Source organism: Notolepis coatsorum (assembly GCF_963971535.1).
Source record: "Notolepis coatsorum genome assembly, chromosome: 4".
In the NCBI taxonomy this organism is placed as follows: domain Eukaryota; kingdom Metazoa; phylum Chordata; class Actinopteri; order Aulopiformes; family Paralepididae; genus Notolepis; species Notolepis coatsorum.
Window position 1 is genome coordinate 73,799,825 of NC_140168.1, and position 23,407 is coordinate 73,823,231.

The window sequence follows — 23,407 nt, forward strand, 5'->3', positions numbered from 1 at the left end:
GGTGTTGTGTTTACATTACATTTACATTTAGTCATTTAGCTGACGCTTTTATCCAAAGCGACTTACAAGTTCTGTACGACAAGCCATCAGGAAGGGCACAACTCTATCAGCTGAGCAACAATGTTCATCAAAGTGTTGAGTGCTACAGTGTAGGTTAGTTTATTAGGACAAGTGCATGACAGTACGGTTAGTTAGGGTTAGATTTTTTTTTTTTTTTTTTTTTTTTTTTGAATGTGTTCATTCATAGTTAAAGACGGTAGAGGTTGAGTACTTTATTATCTAAAGATGGTGAGTAAGGGTGTTGTGTTCAGTCATAGTTAAAGACAGTAGAGGTTGAGTACTAATTTAGCATAGCCTCATAGTATGGTGAATGCAAACGACAAGCCAGAGCTAGAAGACCCTGTGCGTGAGGATAAATTGGTGCTGGGGCCGTCTCTCGGAGATTAAATTGATAAAAGTTTGCGGCATATAGAACGGACATTCATACACAGCAACGTGACTCCGAACAAGGTGTGATAAACATGAAACTATCTTTTCCTTGGCATTAAATGGGAAATAGTAATCAAACCACCACCACTTATTTCTCTATTCAATAAAGTTTTACCCTGAGGGATGATTTACAATTAAGTGCTAAAAACTGAAAAGTAGGCTACTTACATTCTTGACGCTAGAACTCCCAAAATAGCTTTAGCATAAAAAAAGAAGGTAGGCCAGCTGTAGTTTACATAACTTTGTCCCGAGGTTCCACAAGTTAATCAAAATCCGAAGTATTTCCAACCTGGGCTTGAGATTGCAAACCACTGTCTTCGTGACCGATGGTCGCGGTTATTGTTGTCGTCGTCCATTTGTTACTACTGTAACGTTCTTCAGCTCAATGAAAATTACGTTGCATGTCTCCTATCCGTCATGCAGCGCAGTCAGGCCCACACCCAGCGGGGGCTGTTTTCTTCCACAATCTAATATACATTTCACAATCAAAAGTATATTTTTCTTTTTACAAGTCGATTATTAATAATGCATATAGAATATTCGTTGACGGCCCTACTTAACAGTAAATGCACACTACATCACCCCTGAGTGGAACATGGAATGCCAAACTTCCCCCACTGTACCGAAAACGTACTGTACCGAACCGTGACTTCAAAACCGAGGTACATACCGAACCGTCGTTTTTGTGTACCGTTACACCCCATATATATATATATATATAAAATGTATATGTATGCATGTATATAGAAAATCTCTCTACATATATATGAATGCAATGTTTGTCTGTTTAGGGGCATGAAGGTGATTGAGAACCGAGCCCTGAAGGATGAGGAGAAGATGGAGTTGCAGGAGATCCAGCTGAAGGAAGCCAAGCACATCGCTGAGGAGGCCGACCGCAAGTATGAGGAGGTGAGGAGTTCAGCCCTATCCGTTACTCACCACCAGTGATGTAATCTTCCAGCACAATCCATGCCGCTCTTCATACTGAATATCCACAGCTCTGCCTAGTCGGCCACAAAACGAATGTAAAGTAATGGGGCAACGCTTCAGTCTATATGTGTTTGGGGTAAATGTATGGACTCTAAAGTAAGCAGTTTGGTAATAGCATCAGTCCCCCCTGTCCCCCCAAATTACTTTTTTCACAGTCATTTTCCTACATACCTTTTTGCCGGTATAGGTATTAAATTCAAATTGGTCTTAATTCTTTAATGTAACCTGCAGGAACCCTGTAGGTATTATTACAGAATTACCCTTGTTTGCCAGTGTGCCCTTGAGCAAAGCATTGAAATGATAATTATATACCACCACTGTCCACATTGTTTTCATATCGGCGTCGCACAGGTCTCGCCATAAAGCAGTCTGATGACTCGACGACTAGTGAAGACGCACAAATACTCACTCTCTTTAGAATGTATAGAAGACTCTGAGATGCGTGCGGCACAGCTGCTCCATGACGCACTCAATGTCATGACCCCGTCGCCAAGGAGACGGAAGATGATGAGGTCATTTGCACGCGTGCATATTTCTGCCCTGGCGTAAGCTCGGTTCACTCGTTCAGCCTCGGGGTGTGTAGATTGACCCGAGCACTGTGATCCAGTTTGTTTGTGTAAAATCACATTACATGTCTCGATGGGAATGTGGTGGGGGACCAACAGCTCCTGCTGACCTAACCCTCAGTGAAGAAGAGGAAAAACTCCTACAAAGGAAGAAAACAAAACTTCAGAGAGGCTGAAAAATCCAGCAATTATATCCTTGTTTGACAGAGGAAAGCAAAGGTTTTCATTGGAGGGTCAAGAAAAGAGTGCACAGCTTGAGATATGTCAATTCAATGAGAGGCCCCACCCAACAAGGATGGTAGGGTTGGGTACCGAACTCGGTACTTTTAAGGGTACCGGCCGAATTACGTCTGTAGGCTACTACAGAGTACCGATTCATGTTGGATCAATCGGTGCCACTTTTCGGTAGCTTGAGAGCTGATAGATTAAGACCCGCCCAGCCAGGTAGAAAATAAACCGAATTCCGATGACGTGCAATTGTCATTTCATTATAGACACAGACCAGCACGGACCTTCGATTTTAGAAGCTATGACATCTAGCTAGTCAGCCCTGCGTTCGACAGCTCCGTGACAACTCCTCTCGCGAGTCACGCTGTTTCTATGTGGAGTGAAAACTCTGCGAGCAACGGATCTAATGCGTCTAACATGCATAGAGATGATTTATAAACAATATCCATAGAGATGATTTATAAACAATGTCCATAGAGATGATTTCTATATGACGGCCATAAAGATGATTTACAAACGACGTCCAACGTCCATAGACATGATTTATAAATGATGTCCATAGAGATTATTTATATACAATGTCTATAGAGATTATTTATAAACGACGTCCACAGAGATCGGTGATGTCCAGTGGGTTCCACCCAGATCATAAGGCATCACACCAGGCTAGTGGAAGCGCTTTTGCTACTTCTATTTGTAATTCTGTGTGTGTCTACAGGTGGCTCGTAAGCTGGTGATCGTTGAAGGAGAGCTGGAGCGCACAGAGGAGAGGGCTGAGGTATCTGAGGCGTGAGTACACACAAATATCTAAAAATCCCCACTAGTGGCCCTGCGGTCAGGAGATTTGAGCATGACTGGATTGTACTAGTTTAGTTAACCTAAACATGTTACCCAGCAACCTTCTCCAACTCTTATTTTGAGAGAACCGGGTCTCACAGCGTCTTATTGTTCTTCTTTCGGGGCAGCGGCCGTCACTCAAGTTTCATGCATGAATTTGAGGGACGGTGTGCTGTGTTGGTTCTTATGTGTTACTTTGTCGCTGCAACCGTTGCCTCCTGCGAGTGAGTGACCGACTGGCCATCGTTGCCTTTCCTAAAGCCCCTTGCCAGCTCTCGCTAGTGGGGTTAACATGGTGGGGGTAGTACTAGGGCTGTCGCCAACTAAAGAGGTTTTTAGTTAGTTTGTTCTGATCAATCTAATTGCCTGAGAAGAATATATACAGTATAAGGTAAAGATGTACAACATTAAGTATTCTCTTTCATGTAACATTGTTTAATAGCGTCAAACACTTAATTTCCTGCGTTCTGGTGAACTTTTCTGCATCAATTTATGCTGGAAATGTCTTTATTTATGTAAAGGACAAGACAACATTCAGGTACCCGCTGTAACTTAAGGCAAAAGAAACTAGCTAACGTTAGAATCTATCCATAGACACTTGACACAATCTACTTCAGAGACCCTGAAGGTAAGAAAGTGAAGTGTATTGAGCTAAACAATCTATCTAGCTACTTACTACACTGGCTGCATTACCTTGCGGCAGCACTCAACGTACCCCGTCTTAGCTATTCGACTGAGATAAAGACTTGACTTGGGGGGCCTCCCCAGGTAGCACTCAACATGACCTGTCTTAGCTAGTCGACTGAGATAAAAGGCGTGTTCGAGATGGGATAGGCGGATGCAGATCTGCGCAGGTTTTACTACGGCCTCGCCAAGCGTGTTGCATGCCGGTTAGAATGTTGTCCGACTTGCTCTGAAAATCTGACGAGACGAGGCGCGGAAATATCGCGGGACCGAGCCACGCACAGCCTTCAGAGCGAGGCGCCACAGTACCTCTCACCCGGCTGCTCCACGCAAATCCATGATGGGGAACGACTTGCTGTCGTTGCGCAAAGCGCCTATTGGCTCAGAAAAGTTGTCACCTGGTTGTCACCACCAGCCACGCCCACAAGAGGAAGTTATGAGACGTTTGATTGATTTATTGATTGAAGACTTTATTACAGTACGGGTCCCGTCTATTAGATATATTTATTATTATTATTATTGGATACAGGAGTTTGGGTACCAAGAGCTTCTTTATATAAAGTTTTCATTCATTCATTCATTCATTCATTCATTCATCATAATATGATATTATCATCATGATAAACTTCAAGTTGCTTGTTGTGTGTGCGCGCACTGCGGTGGCCAGGAGTGCACAACAAGATGGTATACATTATGGTATATGATTTATGAATAGTATATTCCACTATCAGTATATGGTGTGCTGTACATTTTAATCTAATCTAATTTTGCACACGGCCATCGCATTATAATGAGCTGGACAGTATGTGTAATGTGTGTGGTGGTGACGTGAAAGCGTTTCTGCCATGCGAGACTAGACGAGAGGCTCTCGTGAAATCTGAAGTGTCCGACGTTCTGACTCCTCCCCCGGCTGCACTCGGCTACTCTCGTCTACTTTCGAGGCGAACCGAAATCCATCTCGAACACGCCTAAAGACTTGACTTGGGGGGCCCAGGCAGCACTCAACATCCCCTGTCTTAGCTAGTCAACTGAGATAAAGACAACATACCCTGTCTTAGCTAGTCAACTGAGATAAAGACAACATACCCTGTCTTAGCTAGTCAACTGAGATAAAGACAACATACCCTGTCTTAGCTAGTCAACTGAGATAAAGACAACATGCCCTGTCTTAGCTAGTCAACTGAGATAAAGACAACATACCCTGTCTTAGCTAGTCAACTGAGATAAAGACAACATACCCTGTCTTAGCTAGTCAACTGAGATAAAGACAACATACTAGTCAACTGAGATAAAGACAACATACTAGTCAACTGAGGTAAAGACTTGACTTGGGGGGCGGCGCCCCAGGCAGCACTCGACATCCCCGGACACGATCACATTTATTCAACACATTGCTCCTCGCCTCACACAGAGGATTTTCATTTTTTTTTATCCACCTTTTCTCCTTATTTTTCTATTTTTCTCTCATCCCAATTTCGTATCGCCAATTCTCCCCTCCCCTGTCTTGAACGTTGCTAGACTATGCCTCCCACTGGTCGGCTGTAGTGAGGATAGAAGCCTTGCATCACGTGTCCCCTCCGGTACACGAGGAGGCAGCCTGTCGCATCTTTTCACCAGACAGCGCGGACTCTCAGTGGCGAGGAGTAACGCGTGGGAGGCTCATGCTGCCCCCGATACTTCCTGTCTCTGCTGTACAGGCGTCACCCAACCGATCTGTAGCAGTCGCTGTCCACAACGTCCAATCCCCACCCATCGACTTTCCACCCGCTACCTCTGCTAATTGAGATAGTATGACGACTGGCCCAAGCCGCAGGTAACGCTGACTCGGGGAGTCGAGACCGGAGTCTCTTGCATTGGTGACGAGCGCAATCTCCGCTACGCCACACAGAGGATTTTCACAAGACATTTGTCCGACTTTGTTTTGCGTAGGGATCCATTGCTTTCGGTCTCGTTTACAATCCGCCATATATACCACACGCCACCCCCACCAGGCCTCTTCCACCAGATTCCCACAGGAGTAGACTAGCATGTTTACATAGTGTTTGCATAACAATGCATCTGTACCCTAATGAAAAATGCCCTCCTCCCCCCTCTCTCTCTGTGTGTGTGTGTGTCTGCATGTTTGTGTGGTCTGGCCTAAATTCCAACGCATGAACCCCCCCCCACCCCACCACCCGGCATGATGGCCCATGACCCCACCCCTTCACACTAACAGCAAAGCCAGGGCATTGGACGAGGAGCTGAGAGGATTTGACCAATCAGTGAAGAGCCTGCAGGCCTCTGAGGACCAGGTACAATGTGTTGTGCGTCTGTGAGTCTGTCTGTCCATCTGTGTGCGTGTGTGTGGTGGGGCTATAAGCTGTGTTGGATGTGAATTAGTCTTGATCATAGGTAAGAGCGGGTCCTATCCTACTTTGTCAGGTTTAGCCCTGGACTAAGACCAAGCCAGTGTGAAAAAAGCCACTGAGCGTCAGATCGATGGCGCCACTTGGCCGAGGGTAGCGCCGCTAGCGCCCGAGGTGCGTACAGGCGAGGCTGGCCCAAAGATTACGTTTTGGCGACGCGGACAACGCGGAGGTATATGATGGTCTAGGTGTCACTGAGAAAGGAGTCACGATACACCGGCGTTGAAGTCTTAACTCGGCCTTTTAGTCCTAGATTAACTAGACTGGTGTCAGGCGGAGGGTTTAGTAACGGTCTATGGTTAAGACTACAGGAAGACACTCTGTCTTCTGTGAATCTTCGGTCCCAAGTCGACTGGAGATACGATGGTGCTTAGTAGTCGCCAAGAGGTGAACAGAGTAAGGATGTGTGTGTGAGTGAGCGAGAGAGACGTGAGTGTATATGACGGATCCATCATCGGCCTCTGGGACAGCAGAGTGACCTCCCCAGTCTGCAGCAGCATCTCCTCTCCTCAGCGTCTGCCCCGTCTGTGCCTTGACTTGTGCATGTCTTCCCTTCCTTTCCTTTCCCTCGCTCTCCTTTTTTGACTTGTATGCCTTTTTAGTTTACACCAACACCCGGTTACCTGGGAATAACTTGTCAGCCAACACAGGACTGACCCCGGATCAGTAACTGTGTTTTATCTGAGGTCCTGGTGTGAAACGGCCAAGACAGGACTGAACCCTGGAGCTGTTTGTTCAGAGCTATTTTATTATTTAAAGGCGTGCTAGTCAGTGCCACCGTGCCAATGCTATTCCAAACTTCGTCAGCTCCGAGCTACACGGGCCATCTTCAGCGGTGTAGGTAGACATCCCCACGGCACACTGTTTAAAGTGATATTAAAAACAAACAAAAAAACATTAACACTGATGAAGTGATATTTCATGTTCAGGTATTCATCACCTCATACATCCTCCAGCATTAGTAAGCCTGAGAATCCAACCCTAACCCACACCAACAGTGTTCAGGCCTCTTGTTATTGCTGGATATATCAGGTAGGTGTTATTGATGGTTATATCAGGTAGGTGTTGTCGAACACGGAAGAAAATAAGGGTCCACATCACGCATCACGCGTGTATACCATCTTTTGCACAATGTCTCAAAAAGTTAATAAAAATAGAATCTGTCAACGGTCCTCCACCTCTCGCACATTTCCTCCTCTCCTTTGCAGAATAACCTCTACCTCCTTTGTTTCATGCAGTTTTCTCACTGCGTTCTCTCCTTCTTTTCCTCTCTGACCCTCCATCCATCCTCTGACCCTCCATCCATCCTCTGGCCCTCCATCCATCCTCTGGCCTTGCCACACTCTTCTTCACCCTTCTGTCTCGTGTCGCCACCTACCAAAAAAACTCACAGCAAATGCGCTGAGCTGGAGGAGGAGCTGAAAAACGTCACCAATAACCTTAAGTCTCTGGAGGCGCAGGCCGAGAAGGTAGGGGCTTTGCCTGAGTCTGCGAGGGCAGGTACCTGGAACTAGCATGGTGTGAGAGGGAGAGGGAGAGGGAGATCTACGAAGAGTGAAATTTGGATGGAGAAACTGCTGTGGTGTTGAGCAAGCCAAATGCTGCTGCATGCATTCCAGTTTAGACCCGTCTAGCCACTGTGTGTTTGCATGAGTGGTATGTTCTGTGTGTGTGGGAGCAGCATTCTGCCTTTCATGCTCCATAGGTTTTGTTTTTCATACCTAGGCGTGGCTGTTGTCTCTCAGCTGATTGCCTCGTGCCATTTAGCCGAGGTCTGAACCGTCGGGCCGCTCGACTCGCTGGTGCCCTTTTGTAATGTGCACTTGTCCTTCTGAAAGGTCACACACTTGTCCATTCTGAAAGGTCACACACTTGAATGATGACTTGGGACGGCGGTCGAAAGGACAAATGGATGCATGTGGGGGTTAACCCTTTCACAACCACACTACAGAAGGTTAACCCTTTCACTACCACACTACATACCCGTCTGTGGTGTGGTAGTGAAGGGGTTAACCTTCTGTATTGTCGCGGTGAAAGGGTTAACCCCTTGTTAGTGTGGTGGTTAAAGGGGAACACCACCCAAATCAAGAATTCCAATATGGTATTTCCATGGCCACGGAAAGTTCAATCAATATTTGTGAACATGAGCTTCTCTCTCATAAAGCCAGAAACCAGAGACCTTGTGATGTCATCAGGTGATGCTCGATAGAAAGTGAATGCGACTGAGATTGATTTTGTGAACCCACAGAATGTTTGGTTTATTCTTTATAGAGCTTTATTCTATGGTAGTGTAGTAGAGTTTGAAAATAGGACATGTATATACTCAGAACATTCCCCCTGGGTGCTCTGAGTCATTTTTTACATATTTCCCAATTCATTGTCTATGGAGCAGCTTCAGGCTTTACACCCGATGACATCACACATTTTTATTTTACTCGTTTTTTGGACTGTTGAGAGTTTGTGACAATAGGAATAACACGTATGAATTCTTAAACTTGTCGTAGTTCCCCTTTTTTTAACCAATGAGACGCTTGGATGAACCACCGTCGAAAGGTTTTGATAAGAGATGTGTTTATCCTCTACAATGCAATAAGCCTGCATGAAGGAACTCGCTGAGCAAAGCACTGCTCTCTGCATTCCTATGCTATCAAGTCCAGAATTGCTTCCTGATAAACAAAGCCTTAGCAACTGTTTGATTAAATATCCAATAACCCTAGATTCATTATCCACTAACCCTAGACTATGCATTGTACAGTGCATCCAACATTGATTTGGATTTTGCTGCCATTTTCAGTCTCCCACTGAACACTTACCATGGAGAGCACTGGATTCAGACGCATAGATGAATTGCCTAATTGTGGTTTTTGGCAATTTGAATGTTAAGGAATATTTGTCTAGATATGAGTTTCTTCAACAGGGTATCTGTTGAGTGTTGCCTGTGTGTGTTGACGTGTTCAGTGTGTTCTAGTTGCTGTGTGTGTGTTGACGTGTTCAGTGTGTTCTAGTTGCTGTGTGTGTGTGTTGAAGTGTCATGTGTGTCGTAGTTGTGAGAGACTGATTTGGTGTTGTGTTTCTCCCTACAGTACTCCCAGAAGGAGGACAAGTATGAGGAGGAAATCAAGATCCTGACTGACAAGCTGAAGGAGGTAAGTGGGCAGGTTTTGACCAGATTTCTTTTTAAATTGAGCAATCTCCAAATATGGCTTTATATAGAAACGGATGCCAATGCAACTCCTGCCGCTCTGCTAGGGAGGACCATCCAACCCCTGGATCTCAGCGTGTCATATCATTATTAAGAAACTCCATGTCTAAGCTATTGGCAAGCTAAAAGTTTTGATGGCTGAGTGCCAATTTACGGAGCCAACATTGTATTGAGGGCCACCCAAGTAAACGGAACACATCTCGCCAGTCATACATGCCTAGCAAGCTTTCAACAGTCATTCCTAACTTTACAGCTTAGCCCAGGGGCGTGCAGCTTTACCTTCTGTGATGTTGTAGGTTACAAATATATTGAAACCGGATCAAATATAACACACCTTGTCCTTAACTACTCATTGTGAGCCACCAGAAACGATTCGACTGGCCGACATTTGAGAATGCCTGCTATAGAGGACTAATACGGCACTGGACTACTGAAAACAGGACGCTTTCTTCATCTCAGCCACAAGCTGTTCCTCTTCCATTTTTAACTCTACCTCCATGCATAGCTTCCCGGCAGTGCAAAGTGTAGACAAAATAAGAAGTTACTTGTAGTCTCTGAAAATTCTAGTAGAAACACAATCTCCACTGTTTCTATGCGTCTTGTTTTGTCTTCACCCAACCGGCAAACCAGGCCCAGAGTGACGGCAGAGGCAAACTGTAATATGAACTGATTTGTGGACAGAACACAATGCACTTGTTTACATCATCAAGTCCAAAACTGCATCCTGAAAAACAAAAACAGTTTGATCTGCTGATATGCTCTGGGGTGCTCTGTACTTGGTTATTGTTTGTTTGTTTGTTTGTTTGTTTGTTTGTTGTGTCTAGTAGTCTGTTATTGTTTGTTGTGTCTAGTAGTCTGTTATTGTTTGTTTGTTTGTTGTGTCTAGTAGTCTGTTATTGTTTGTTGTGTTTAGTAATCTGTTGTTTTTTGATTACCAGGAGGGTTAAGTTTCATGTTAATCTGTCGCTAGGTCTTTATTTATAATTAAAAAAAAAATAAGCTAACTTCCTTCACTAAACACTCTGGGTCTTTGCTTGGTCGTCTTAGGCTGAGACCCGTGCTGAGTTTGCCGAGAGGTCTGTGGCCAAGCTGGAGAAGACCATTGACGACCTGGAAGGTATGATGTTTAACTTTGTTGTCTTCATTTTTGTTTTTCTCAAACTTCTTTACATGTTTAGTTTCTTTAATGTGTTTCCTTTTTCAATCTTTCCATGTTTAGTTTCTTTAATGTCTTTTTTTTCCTGAATCTTCCCATGTTTAGTTTCTTTAATGTGTTTTTCTTCTTCCCTTGCGATGTGCTCCTTCTGTTCCCTTTTCCCTTAATCTGTGGACATATCCTCAGATGAACTCTATGCTCAGAAACTCAAGTACAAGGCCATTAGTGAGGAATTGGACCACGCCCTCAATGACATGACCTCCATGTAAATACTGATTTGTGTGTGTGTGTGATGCAGCTTGGGTTTGTCTGTGGAACACATTATGTTCTTCTAACTTCACTAAAAAGTGCAGTGAAACACCTGGGTGTATTTCAGTTTCTTTCTTAATATCATTTAGAAAAGCATTTTGATCTTAACACACTTGAGGGAGCGACAGTGGCGCATGAGGTAGATTGGTCGTCTGGTAATTTGAAGGTTTCCTGTTCGATTCCGGCTCCTCCGGGCAGCGTGTCGATGTGTCCTTGAGCAAGACATTTAACCCCTAATGGCTCTTGATGAGCAGCTTGGCACCTTGCATGGTTGCCTTCGCCGTCTGTGTGTGAATGTGAGGCATAAGTTGTAAAGCACTATATAAATGCAGTCCATTTACCATTTATTATTCACTCTTCTTTCTTCATCAGCAACTAAACATTTTGCCATTGGTGATACTAATTTTAGCCATAACAGTCCAACATATCAGGCCGCTGTGCTTTGATTGACCACAGCTGGATGCACACTACAAGGTTTCTAGAAGGTGCAGATTGTCTCTAGTGTTCTTAAATCTTCCAGTGGTTCATGACAAGGGGGCCTTCACTCACCTCTGCTGTTTGTTGTGTATATCACTGATTGTGTGAGCTAACGTCAGGGTGACCAATTGCAGCCACTCTTATTGTCTGGGACCAAATACGGCCACGCCCCACTCCCAGCAAAAAGTGGGAATCTCTAGAATGGGTTTGGGGCGGCGCTGTATACGGAAGTAGCTCTCAAGGTGACGATTAGACAACACTTTTTTGTTGTCAGTAGATGGCAGCATTGGTTTAAAATTAAAGGCTGAAAATGTTGAGAACTACAACACTGCATTTCCCAAGAGCGTTAGCACAGGTCGCAGGTCACTGGGATGGGTCTATATTCTCCGACGTGATCTGAACAGCGTTAAACTATTACTGCAACCTCGGTATAGCGACCGCGAATGGCCAACTAATTATCTTAACAAAAGTGCGCTGGTAGCATTACATATGTTGTCTAAAGGGGGACATATGGTACAATTTAAGATTCTAATGATAATCGGCATATAAAGGACAAGATAAAGCATCGTTAATTTGTAAGAAACCTCAATGAAAACGGCGCAGGGTGCTATTGTTATGAAAATGTGATAGAATCCTATAAAAATGTGGACGCACTTGGCCTACGTTCCGTTAGTCCAGACATATGATCACATTTGCAGATGACTCTGTGTAGTGACTCCTACTGGTCGGGCAGGGTGCCTGTTCACCAGGGAGGGGATCTGGGGGAGATAGCGTGACCCTCTGCGTGCGTTACGCTCTCCCAGTGAAACTCCTAGCTGTCGGGTGAAAAGAAGTGGTTGGTGACTCCACATGTATCATGAGAAAAAGGAAAGGGGGGAAAAAGATGATGAGACTTTGGCAAAAGGGTGAATCTTAGGAATATAAAGGAATATCTTATCTTATCTTAAAATCCCAGGCTGTGATCTGAATGATCTGTCATGTTGATCAGAAGCTCAGGATATCCCTCCTTCCCTCTGGATGTAGGTATACGCTGCCTAGACGTAGTAGCAATTGATTTCATGGCTCTTTTATCCCGGAGGCTGTCCCAAGTTTGACTCTGACTTTATTAATTCATGCTTGCAGTACAGTATACTGAAATGCAGCAGAATTTTACATCTGGTGAGATCGTAGACATGAAAATAAACGACAACAAAAAAAGTACACATGGACAGGAGACAAGTTGAAACATTTGTACATATAAGATAATACATATTTTCTACACAAGTTCAAAACATTGTCTTTTTAGAACCCTTGGTTCTAACTGCAGTGTGCATGGTTAAGTTTGTATTGGCCTTAAGCTCCACCACAACACAGCTTGTAGTACTGCTGTGTTGGGGGCAGCAGGTATTTTCTTCCAGAAGTCCTGTAGTCTGCATCCAGCCTAACCATGACAAAAAGCTGCTGAGCGTAGTCTGCATCCAGCCTAACCATGACAAAAAGCTGCAGAGCGTAGTGTGCATCCAGCCTAACCATGACAAAAAGCTGCTGAGCGTAGTCTGCATCCAGCCTAACCATGACAAAAAGCTGCTGAGCGTAGTCTGCATCCAGCCTAACCATGACAAAAAGCTGCTGAGCGTAGTCTGCATCCAGCCTAACCATGACAAAAAGCTGCTGAGCGTAGTCTGCATCCAGCCTAACCATGACAAAAAGCTGCTGAGCGTAGTCTGCATCCAGCCTAACCATGACAAAAAGCTGCCGAGCGTCTTCACCCCGTGTTCACCGTCTCTCTCACTCCTTGTGTTTTCAGATAAATGTCTGGAACCTCCGCTGCTCTCGAGTTGTGGTTTCAAGACTTGCGACTCTGTCCTACTGAACACGTCCCTGTTGGTTTTGCGTCTCTTCTTCATCCATCTCTCCTCCATCTCCTCTCCTCCCTCCCTCTGTGCCCTGCTATAGACTTGTCTTTGCTCATTCCTTAAGTGCTTGTTAGTTAAACTCATTCTCCTTTTTTGTTTTGCCTTGTTGTACCGTCTCTCTCTCTCTCTCTCTCTCTCTCTCTCTCTCTCTCTCTCTCTCTCTCTCTCTCTCTCTCTCTCTCTCTCTCTCTCTCTCTCTCTCTCTCTCTCTCTCTCTCTCTCTCTCTCTAGCACTTTTTTCTTTTCTTTGCCCGTCTACTCAACTGGCTCCCTTTTTGTTAAAGGATGATTCTGGTTATTTTCAACCCAGAACATATTTTTCTACCATCTGGTCTCATACCAATAAATTACGGCCATAGGGTTTTTGTTACAACTCTCTGGTCTGCCGTGCAGTCTATCGGGGCAACCGTGAAACAGTCTAAATGTAGCCAAATATGTGTTTATTAACTATGAAATGACACCGAAAGTGTCTTTTGTCGATCGATTGCCCCCATTGGACCGAACTGCAGCTGTGACGGCTGCGACCAGTGCCCGTAAAAACCAACTAGTGAGAGAATCTTTGGTCGGAGTCATATCGGTGTGATGTCAGAGAACAGACAAATAGGCTCTAGGTTGAATAAATCTATCTGTCCCTTCTTCTCTTAAGACCAGTCAGTAGCTCCTGGTGGTCCTTGTTTCTTCTCTGCTCATGTATTCTCTGTATTGTTTCCCCTTTTATCTCTCACTGCTTTGTCTTCCCTGTAATTGTGATTCTCTATAAAAGTTGAACAAAGGGAGGGAGAGAACTGAGTGTCAGTGTATCTTTTTCCACGTCTCCTTTTCCTCCTCCTCCTCCTCTCTCTCTGGCTGGGTTCTTCATACTCGTATCTGAAGGCAAATGGTAGGGATGTACCCATACCAGTATGGAGTCCAATACTGTGTTCATGTACTCGTACTCATACAACTACTCTTGATACTACAACTCGGTGCCATGTTTGTTCAGGAAAAGTTTGAATGTTAAAAAAAAGAATTGTATTATATTTATAATTTATGTTATTTGAATTTAAAATGTCAGCAACAACGTTGTGTTGTATATTTAATTTGTTAGTCAGAAAGTGAGGAACATTGATTAAACTTGTTTTCAAAGTCGTCATTAGAACTGTAGTGGTATTATTAAGTACTCATATCAGTACTCTGTATCAGCAATTATATCGGGTACTTATAGTACTTATATCGGGACCTCCCTAGCAAATGTTTAGCTTTGATTCTTTCCTGAGGTTTCCTGAGGTCGGTCTTTTTATGCTTGAGGCAGGACTGGGAGGTTTGCCAAATATGCTCGGCCTAGGAAGTGCCGATCGACTTGAGGTTGGTCTCTCTGCGTTCAGGAGACTCAGGCGTATAAAACGGTATATTGGATCATGTCTCCAGCGCCCCAACAGCCGTACAACCACTTAAGCCAAGGCTCTCATCAACATTCATTAATTTTATCCCCCCGTGCTCTCCCATGAGCTGAACATACCGGAAGTGTTGCAGTGGTCTATTAGGTCAAATGTTTTTCCTTGCAGCAGTATTATGAGGATTTGGGGATGAAGGGGGAGGCTTGAATGGGCTGCAATGTGATCCTTTGGGGCACTTGCAAATAGTCATAGAATGTATTAAAGTAAGACACACAAATGTTTTACTTTAAGGCTACAACATTGTGGTTTGAATCGTTCGTTGGGATGCCAGTTAGACACATGGCTTCTTCCAGTTAATGATATGAAGCTTGACCTTTTGATTTATACGATTGTTTTCACATTTGTCATCAAACCTGCAGAAATAATGAAAGGCAAACACTTAAATCTATCAGAATATAATCAGTCATGGTACCACCGTGACTTGTATCACCATCATGGTGGCCTCAATCAGAGCTCCAGGGTGTTGGGTGCCATCCACCATCATGGTGGCCTCAATCAGAGCTACAGGGTGTTGGGTACCATCCACCATCATGGTGGCCTCAATCAGAGCTACAGGGTGTTGTACCATCCACCATCATGGTGGCCTCAATCAGAGCTACAGGGTGTTGGGTACCATCCACCATCATGGTGGCTTCAATCAGAGCTCCAGGGTGTTGGGTACCATCCACCATCATGGTGGCTTCAATCAGAGCTACAGGGTGTTGTACCATCCACCATCATGGTGGCCTCAATCAGAGCTACAGGGTGTTGTACCATCCACCATCATGGTGGCCTCAATCAGAGCTACAGGGTGTTGTACCATCCACCATCATGGTGGCTTCAATCAGAGCTCCAGGGTGTTGGGTACCATCCACCATCATGGTGGCCTCAATCAGAGCTACAGGGTGTTGGGTACCATCCACCATCATGGTGGCCTCAATCAGAGCTACAGGGTGTTGTACCATCCACCATCATGGTGGCCTCAATCAGAGCTACAGGGTGCTGGGTACCATCCACCATCATGGTGGCTTCAATCAGAGCTCCAGGGTGTTGGGTACCATCCACCATCATGGTGGCTTCAATCAGAGCTACAGGGTGTTGGGTACCATCCACCATCATGGTGGCCTCAATCAGAGCTCCAGGGTGTTTGGTACCATCCACCATCATGGTGGCCTCAATCAGAGCTACAGGGTGTTGGGTACCATCCACCATCATGGTGGCCTCAATCAGAGCTACAGGGTGTTGTACCATCCACCATCATGGTGGCCTCAATCAGAGCTACAGGGTGCTGGGTACCATCCACCATCATGGTGGCTTCAATCAGAGCTCCAGGGTGTTGGGTACCATCCACCATCATGGTGGCTTCAATCAGAGCTACAGGGTGTTGGGTACCATCCACCATCATGGTGGCCTCAATCAGAGCTCCAGGGTGTTGGGTACCATCCACCATCATGGTGGCTTCAATCAGAGCTACAGGGTGCTGGGTGCCATCCACCATCATCGTTCAGATTCAGATTACTTTATTCACCATATTGTATATACAAATGGAACATGATTCAACATTACAGTGCATGATTTTTTTCACAAATAGGAATAACATAATAATAAAATGCGACGGAACAGTGAGACAACAATAATACAGTGAAAATGCAGTGGTTGGGGACATGGATACAGTGCAGCACAGTTCAAGTCCAGAGGTCCAGCCCTAGCAGCTCGCCATAGAGGGGGGGGGGGGTAGAGCAGGGAGACACCTGACTCGTTTACCAGGCGAGCTGCTGAGGGGAAGAAACTGGGTCTATGGCGGGACTTTAATGTCCTGGGCAGCCGTAGCCGCCTGCCGTGGGGGAGCATGATGAAGAGGCCGTGACCCGGGTGGGCGGGGTCTGCCATGATCTTCCTCGCCCTCCTCAAGGCCCTGGTGGAATGTAGGGACTTGAGGGAGGGAAGGGGGCAGCCGATCACCCTCTCCGCCGAGCATGGTGGCCTCAATCAGAGCTACAGGGTGCTGGGTACCATCCACCATCATTGGCTAGATTTGGATTTGGATCCATGTTTGTTGTCCATATTTGATTGACACTACAGCCTGTTATATTGTTATAGTGTTTTGGGTACATGCGCATAATATTCTTATTACATTCCCGATACTATACGTGCCACAATCTCTTAAAGCAGTGGTTCTCAAAGTTTTTTGAGCCTCGCCCCAACAAAATAGTCATGAAATGGGCCAAGTTAAAATGTATTGAAAATAACATCAAGATCATGAGCTTTCAAACAGTAACAATAATTAAAAACTGAGAGAATTATGAAATATGCAATCCATTTGATAGAACAATAACATACTTAACAATACAGTTCAATATACACTCTGACTGTCTGCTTTTTCAATAATAGAGCGAAATCTCACCAAGAGAAAGATAAGCTTTGTTGTATTTTCTTGACTTGAAAATCAATATCTTACTTTTGAATAAAATAAGCTCCGGAATCAGGATTGTTGAAGCTAATTAGTCTAAGTTATAAAATGCGAGTGAAGCGCGCACTGTGGAGTCGATCACCAACAGTGGTTTAAGAGAAGTTATTTGTATTTCGAATGCCATTCATTCATTGCGCACTAGTTAGATGACATGTTGCGCATTTTATGACTTTGATCATCTGCCATTTCCACGGCAAAGACGGCACATAAGTAACTATACGATGCGTCTGTCAAAGCAATAGTTCAGCGAGTTGGTTCCCCAGTCGTTCGTGTGTCCCCCCCCTGTCATGCCTGTCGTGCTTTATTATACTAGTGTTGAAGCAGTCTGCCCTATGCCCTAACATCCCATTGACATGTGTTGTTGAAGAAGGTGTATGAACAGAAAAGACAGGATTGTAACCATTAAGGGTTAATGGATATTGTCCTAGATCTGTAATCACAACCTGAAAAATTACATTTGAATGGTATGTTGGATTAAGCAAATTCTGTTTATTTTACTTTTGTCATCCTGTCCATCACTAGTTATTTCTGATGCAAGCTGAAATGTACGGAATACGGCGTAATGCTGCCACACCAGAAACAGAAAAAAAATATCAGTATCGCGTTATAACGTGATAACTTAATGTTTAACATAAAACGTTCGCGTTATAACGTGATACCAACTTATGTTAAAACAATAAGTTATCACATTATAACATGATACTGATATTTTTTTTCTTCTGTTTCTGGTATGGCAGCAATACGCTTCCGTAGAAATGACTACAATCATAGTGAAGCCAAAGTGAATGCATGAAGTGAAACGAGTGTATTGGAATTAATTCAGTTACTGGGAAATCAAATGTGGAGGTGTCAGCAGACCGATATATGTGTTATACTGCCCCCTTGTGGCAAGTTTTCTTCACCTGCCTTTCATCTCTCCTCCACACTCAGGTAAACAACCTCTGTTTCCTACTTTTATTTCCCATCTTTGTGTTTTGCTTGCTTTCTTGTCTTTTTGTGTGAACTATCTTTCATTCGTTGTCACAATGACCAGAGCCTCTCGGCGCTGCTGTTACTGCCAAGACAGTCGGGCAGAACACGTCCGCATTAGAAGGCCCTGATGTTGTCTCCGTCCAAACAAGGTGGATATTACAAATCCAGGAGTCAACAGAGCTTTTAGTCCAAAGTAGAACACTGGAGCACACAGATTAGAGGCAATACATCTTTATTTACAATTAACGTTTTGATGCAGGGTGCGGTTTCGTCAGAGTCAAACTGAAGACCGTGTCGAAACGTTAGTTGTAAATAAAGTTTATTGCCTTTTAATTCCTGCGCTCCAGTGTTCTACTACTTTGGACCAGATCGCTGACGTCTCTCTCTGATTCAACATCGCCCTCCTCTGAGAGCAGCAGACAGGCCCTCCTCGGGACGCAGCAAATGTTTTTATTTTCCCAGCCGATGCCAATATCTGATTTTATCCCCACGACCCATAACGGCCGATACAGGTTGTTGTATGCATTTTAATCAAGTGTTACCATGAATGTGTTTCAACACTCACTGTAACAAAGGACACAAGCCATGTAAATTACAGGAGGAATCCATTGTATTTGTTATTTTTAAACAAAAGTCCTTGTGGCTGTAATCTTTTTAATTTTAAATTTTTTTATTCATTGTTTTATATTTCTAATCAAGTACTCAAAAGCATCATTTTTCAGCCTCAGGATTTCAGGCTGTTATTGGTTGGGCTCCGCCCATAAGCGCTTTGAGTGACAGTCACCCACACACAGAGAGAGAGAGAGAGCCGACACGCAGTGCCTTTAATTTTTTTTAATGTATATATATAAAAGCCCACATCATATTATACTGATTTGTCTAGCCATCTATCGGTGCAACCCTAGTATTTGAGATAGTGGTGTTGTCTCCATACTTACTTACTCCATACTCCTAACATGTACTGTCTCCACACCTGTCCTCCTAACATGTACTGTGTCTCCACACCTGTCCTCCTAACATGTACTGTCTCCACACCTGTCCTCCTAACATGTACTGTGTCTCCACACCTGTCCTCCTAACATGTACTGTGTGTCTCCACACCTGTCCTCCTAACATGTACTGTGTGTCTCCACACCTGTCCTCCTAACATGTACTGTGTCTCCTCTCCACACCTGTCCTCCTAACATGTACTGTGTGTCTCCACACCTGTCCTCCTAACATGTACTGTGTCTCCACACCTGTCCTCCTAACATGTACTGTGTCTCCACACCTGTCCTCCTAACATTATGTTGTGTCTCCACACCTGTCCTCCTAACATTATGTTGTGTCTCAACACCTGTCCTCCTAACATTATGTTGTGTCTCAACACCTGTCCTCCTAACATGTACTGTGTGTCTCCACACCTGTCCTCCTAACATGTACTGTGTCTCCACACCTGTCCTCCTAACATGTACTGTGTCTCCACACCTGTCCTCCTAACATGTACTGTGTCTCCACACCTGTCCTCCTAACATGTACTGTGTCTCCACACCTGTCCTCCTAACATGTACTGTGTCTCCACACCTGTCCTCCTAACATGTACTGTGTCTCCACACCTGTCCTCCTAACATGTACTGTGTCTCCACACCTGTCCTCCTAACATTATGTTGTGTCTCCACACCTGTCCTCCTAACATGTACTGTGTCTCCACACCTGTCCTCCTAACATGTACTGTGTGTCTCCACACCTGTCCTCCTAACATGTACTGTGTCTCCACACCTGTCCTCCTAACATGTACTGTGTCTCCACACCTGTCCTCCTAACATGTACTGTGTCTCCACACCTGTCCTCCTAACATGTACTGTGTCTCCACACCTGTCCTCCTAACATGTACTGTGTCTCCACACCTGTCCTCCTAACATGTACTGTGTCTCCACACCTGTCCTCCTAACATGTACTGTCTCCACACCTGTCCTCCTAACATTATGTTGTGTCTCCACACCTGTCCTCCTAACATTATGTTGTGTCTCCACACCTGTCCTCCTAACATGTACTGTGTCTCCACACCTGTCCTCCTAACATGTACTGTGTGTCTCCACACCTGTCCTCCTAACATGTACGTAATGTTGTGACTCAAACTTCAACAGTGTCTTTTCTTCCTCCTCTTCTCTTCCTCTGTTTAGAAATGGTGGTGAGCGCCAAGAAGGAGAATCTGGACCTTCACTCTGCCTTAGACCAGACCCTGGCTGAACTCAACAACTTCTGAGGACCTCCAGGAGAAACTGAAGAACACCTCCTCCTCTTGTCCTCCAACCTCCCCCTCCTAGGGTTAGAATGCAAGGAATAACCACTAATTCCCGTTTCCACACTTTTTAAATCTCTCCATTTTAAAGCTTTCCTATGCAGCACTCTCAGCAGAGCTCTCTAGTATTGCTCATCCATGTGACGGACCGTGGGTGAGTTTGTTTTTCCCCCAAGCCAAGGCGCGGGTAAAGGAGCGCTACTGTGATCGCTGACTGCTTTACAGAGATGCTGTTCTTGGGGTTGGTCTTCTGACCAAAAGACTGGTCTAGGTGTCGCCGTTTAGTGGAGAGTTTAACAGTTGCCAAATAGATGTTGAAAGTGGGACAGATTGTTTTTCTTATGTACTCTAAATTAGTGATTTTGTCATGAGCCCCATGCTTTCTACCGGTCAGCTAACCAGCAGAGGGCTTTCCTGGCCCGTGTCGGCTCCTTCGCCCGGCCATTCATCACTTGGTAGCCTACAGGTGCAACATGGCTACAATAACAAACCTTGCATCACTCAAACAGACTAGAACTGATCTCCAGTCAGTTGTTACTATAGCATGGAAGTTATGTCCTGAACTGATCTCCAGTCGGCTGTCACTATAGCATGGAGCTTATTTCCCGGGCTGATCTCCAGTCAGCTGTCACTATAGCATCTTATGTCCCGGGCTGATCTCAGTCAGCTGTCACTATAGCATGGAGCTTATGTCCTATGCCACAGTGGATGTATTTAGTAGAAGATATCAAGCCAGGTTGGGAACTCCGGATTGGTGGAGCAGCCGTCTTAGTTAGCTAAAGTGTATAACTTTCTGGAGCCTTTTTTAACACAAACCTTTTGTACAGGAGTGTTTTGTTTAAGATGATATTGACACAATGATACAAAAGACAAGTGTGGTCATAGCTGTTCCCTTAGCAACACACTCGACTGACAGCTTCTAATAGGGAGGAGTCGGAAAGGGCCGGACCTGAAGAATACAAACTGCTTCATAAAAGTGTGAGCTGTGCTTTGGGTTCAAACTTCACTCTTCCACACGTCCACAGTATACATCTTGAGAGACGCAGATCTCGGCTTTATCCTAGGAAATGCGTTTTCAGGAATTTAAAAACAACTTCATGTTGATGACCATGGCTTTTTAAAATTGTTGTCGTTGACATTCTACAACATTTTAAATGGGTTTCATGTGCTCTATAGCAGGCATTCTCAAAGTGCGGCTCAGAAACATTTCTGGTGGCGCGTGATGAGTTGTTAAGGTCTAGAGTTAAGAGTTTTAAACCAACCTACATCACACAGTGCTTTTGTTTCTAAGAAGGCAAAATTGCACCCCCCCCCCCCCCCCCGAGGGTCACAAGACACCCAGAAAAGACCTCAAACATTAAGTTCTAAGAAAGAAAAAAAAATTATATATATATATATATAAAAGAAAAAGGAAACTCCATTAAAGTGCCAAAACTAGAGCTATGCTGTTTTCACGCAGCCGTAGTGAAATGTGTCTACAGGTCTTTGATTCTTAACCATCACGAATGCCTTTTCAGGAAGAGTCAGCAACGTATGTACTGTCTGCTAGATAAAAGCCTGGAGTGTGAGACTTGCTTATGGTTACACTCATCTGTCCACTTGGATTTAAAAAAACACTGTTGGCCTGCTTCATGTTTTTTTTCATCCGTCTAGTCTTCCTCCAGGACAGTTTGGGACCAAAACCACATTAGCGAAGCTGATGATGGACATTCAGTACATATGAGCACGTTTTTTTGTGTTTTATGTGCGTCAATTGTCAATTTGTGGGCTTTTTTTCCGTCGTCGTCGTCCCCCCCCCGCCCCCCCCCCCCCCACTGACTACTTTTCCTACTCTTAAAGGGGCATTAAAACAAATTCTGATTTATTTTGTACATGTACTCACACACGTAGAAAAACACTAGAATTTGTTTTGCACACATTCATTTAGTTTTGACAGTTATTGAGAGTAAATGAGTTTGAATATGGCCACCAGTGATGTCATCAGGGACATTGAATCATTGTGTTGCGTTAGTTACAGCTCCATGATAATAACAATACCTTGTCTTAGAGGGAATATGGTGGCCATATTCAAACAAATTTTATCTCAAGAATCAAGAGGTTTCAATAACTGTCTAAACTAAATTAATGTGTGCAAAACTGTTTTTGGTGTTTTGGATGTGTGTGGGATTACATGCTAAATAAATCTTCGTAGTCTTTTGGTGAAGTTACTCTTTGGGATGTGTATCCGCCCCTTATTTAAATTGTCGCCCCCCCCCCCCCCACCCACACACACACACACTTCTTCCCTGACACCATCACAACACACTTCTGATTCAGTAACTGTCTATCTGTTCCTCCTTTGTCTTGGGTTCATCCATCGCCGTGCAGACCAGAATTAGTTGGAAACGGTAGGGGTTTGGCACATCAAAAGCGATGGAGATGCCATATTAAATTTTTTATTGGATACGGAAACGTATACAAAAGATGAGAAACCAGATCACTTAAAGAATTAAAATACTTCTTTTTTTTTAAAGACTTGAGAACTGGAAAACAAATATATAATCACTTTGTCACCGTCTTGTTCCTGTGTAATAATTTTCTAAGAATAAAGGACCATGATTTTTTTCTGTTATACAACTGATTGTCTTTCTTTTATTTGCTATGCTTGTTTGGTGAAAGTGAAAGGGCTCTTGTAATGCAAGTTGCCATCGGACTATATTGATTGTAGAGTCCTAAATATTAGATTAGATTCAAATATCACCATACAGGACAAGTACAGGACAATGAGAGAAAAGTTGTCCTATAACCAGAGTACAAATGTAACAGTTAATGCATTAATATACAATAGTGATTAAACTGGAATGAATATATATATGAGTAATGATGCTAATCTGATGTATCTACTGTGTTAGTGTGTTATAGTATTATGTACAGTGATGCAGGTATAAATACACTGGTAGTAAGCCATACTGGCCAGTCGTATAACTACTAAGAGTGGGTAAGGGATATATACAGACATGTAAACAGGAATATATGCAGGTGTATTCAGACA

The 23,407-nt window shown here is 44.1% G+C and overlaps 1 protein-coding gene across 8 annotated transcripts in view; it reads left to right on the forward strand.

Moving 5' to 3' along the window:
* Nucleotides 1-22,979, forward strand: part of tpm3 (tropomyosin 3) — a 67,994-nt gene extending 45,015 nt beyond the window's left edge. For 2 of the 8 annotated variants that reach the window (XM_084313038.1, XM_084313041.1), the window contains 6 exons: nt 1,281-1,398; nt 2,992-3,062; nt 7,593-7,668; nt 9,283-9,345; nt 10,449-10,518; nt 20,258-22,979. In XM_084313038.1, coding sequence (XP_084169164.1) covers nt 1,281-1,398; nt 2,992-3,062; nt 7,593-7,668; nt 9,283-9,345; nt 10,449-10,518; nt 20,258-20,340 — 481 coding nt within the window. In that variant the 3' untranslated portion in view covers nt 20,341-22,979. Of the gene's footprint in view, nt 1-1,280; nt 1,399-2,991; nt 3,063-6,009; nt 6,086-7,592; nt 7,669-9,282; nt 9,346-10,448; nt 10,519-10,743; nt 10,823-13,129; nt 14,043-20,257 lie in introns of those variants that run through there. The other 6 variants (XM_084313035.1, XM_084313039.1, XM_084313037.1 and 3 more) reach the window with 5 other exon arrangements.
* The last annotated feature ends 428 nt before the right edge of the window (nt 22,980-23,407 follow it).